At 65.6% G+C, this 1,819-nt stretch overlaps 1 protein-coding gene across 1 annotated transcript in view; it reads left to right on the forward strand.

Annotated features, from left to right (window-relative positions):
* The first annotated feature begins 6 nt into the window (after positions 1-6).
* The window catches only part of MAN2A2 (mannosidase, alpha, class 2A, member 2), a 26,814-nt gene continuing 25,001 nt past the window's right edge, over positions 7-1,819 (forward strand). The window contains 5 exon segments of the mRNA XM_009321496.1: positions 7-143; positions 335-589; positions 741-885; positions 1,008-1,179; positions 1,316-1,413. Coding sequence (XP_009319771.1) covers positions 12-143; positions 335-589; positions 741-885; positions 1,008-1,179; positions 1,316-1,413 — 802 coding nt within the window. The 5' untranslated portion in view covers positions 7-11.

Consider the following 1,819-nt stretch of genomic DNA (forward strand, 5'->3'; position numbering starts at 1 on the left):
GGCCCTCCGGGATGAAGCTGAAGAAGCAGGTGACAGTGTGTGGAGCTGCCATCTTCTGTGTGGCCGTCTTCTCCCTCTACTTGATGCTGGACCGGGTGCAGCACGACCCCACGCGCCACCAGAGCGGGGGCAACTTCCCCAGGGTGAGCGGCAGGGCTGTGGGGACAGGAGAACGGGCAAGCGGGCCAGGGCTAGCGGGGGCCAACCGGCACAGCCTGAGGCTGTTTGGTTGCCTGGGCCAGGGCTTGTTCCTGCTGGTGTCAGTGCACGTAGGGGACGGGACCCACCTGGCAAAGGGCACTGGAGGCTCTCACCGCGGCGTGTGTGTCCCCAGAGTCAGATCTCAGTGCTGCAGAACCGCATTGAGCAGCTGGAGCAGCTGCTGGAGGAGAACCATGAGATCATCAGCCACATCAAGGACTCGGTGCTGGAGCTGACGGCCCATGCAGAGGGGCAGCCAGCGCTGCCCCACCACACGCCCAATGGCTCCTGGGTGCTGCCCCCTGAGAGTCGCCCGAGCTTCCTCTCCGTCTCCCCACAGGACTGCCAGTTTGCCCTGGGGGGCAAGGGCCAGAGCCCAGACCTGCAGGTGAGAGGCCAGCATCTCAGCCCAGCAGCTCAGGGCCCATCTCTGCTAGCATGAGGGGGTCCGTACCAGGGCATCCATGGGGTCCTAGCACTACTCTGTTGGGGGTCTCTCAGTCCGGTGCCTGCCCTGAGCCCTGTCTCCCACCTGGCAGATGCTGGCCGTCTACTCCCTGCTGCCCTTTGACAACCAGGATGGCGGTGTGTGGAAGCAGGGCTTCGATATCACCTATGAGCCCAATGAATGGGACACTGAGCCCCTGCAGGTGTTTGTGGTGCCACACTCCCACAACGACCCAGGTGAGCAAGCAGGCGAAGGTGGGCAGGGGAGCAGGGAAGGGCTAGCCCAGTCCCTGTCACCCCGCAGTGCTGGGGGGGAAGGGCTGGGCCCCGCGCAGTGAACCCCCTACGTGTGCTGGCAGGCTGGATCAAGACCTTTGACAAGTACTACTATGACCAGACGCAGCACATCCTCAACAGCATGGTGCTGAAGATGCAGGAGGACCCGCGCCGGCGCTTCATCTGGTCCGAGATCTCCTTCTTTTCCAAGTGGTGGGACAACATCAGTGGCCAGAAGCGGGCTGTGGTGCGGAGGTAGGGCTGCCCGCCTGGCCCTGATGCCCAGCACGGTCCCTGCCCGGAGGCAGGGCACTGCAGGAGGTGCACCTGCTGTGAGCACGGGGAGTGTGAGGGAAGGGCCCTGGGGAGACGAAGGCTGCCCTGTCTGCAGTGCAGCGTCCGTGGGCTCTGCACTGCTCATCGTGGGGTGCCCTGGCACCGCCAGCAACCTCCTAGTGCCGCGAGATGTCAAAACCACAGCAGTGGGCAGTGAGAGCCAGGGTGCTGCCAGCACTGGGGCCTCTGCAGCGGGGGCCTGAGGGGCCGGGGGAGGCAGGTCTCGCCCTGCAGGGAAACTCCCTCTCGTCGCTGTAACCCTGAGCACTGCCTCAGAGCCTGAGCGAGGCCAGCGCCTTGCAAGGCCCAGGGCACCCTCAGAGGGCGGGAGACTTGGAGAGCAGCACTGTGTGGTGGGAGAGTGCCCCCTTGTCGGGGGGGGCCCTGCCGCAGGAGGACTGGGGGTGGAGGACAGAGGGAACATGGGCTGCAGGGCACAGTGGAAGGCGTTGGCCTGTGAGGGGATGGGCTCTGGTTGGGGCCTCAGCCAGCGTGGTGGTGGGGAGGGGGGTGTCTGTCTGGGGCTGTGCGGGGGGACAGTGGGGGCACTGCGCAGCAG

This window comes from Pygoscelis adeliae, unplaced genomic scaffold, assembly GCF_000699105.1.
Source record: "Pygoscelis adeliae isolate BGI_AS28 unplaced genomic scaffold, ASM69910v1 Scaffold13, whole genome shotgun sequence".
In the NCBI taxonomy this organism is placed as follows: domain Eukaryota; kingdom Metazoa; phylum Chordata; class Aves; order Sphenisciformes; family Spheniscidae; genus Pygoscelis; species Pygoscelis adeliae.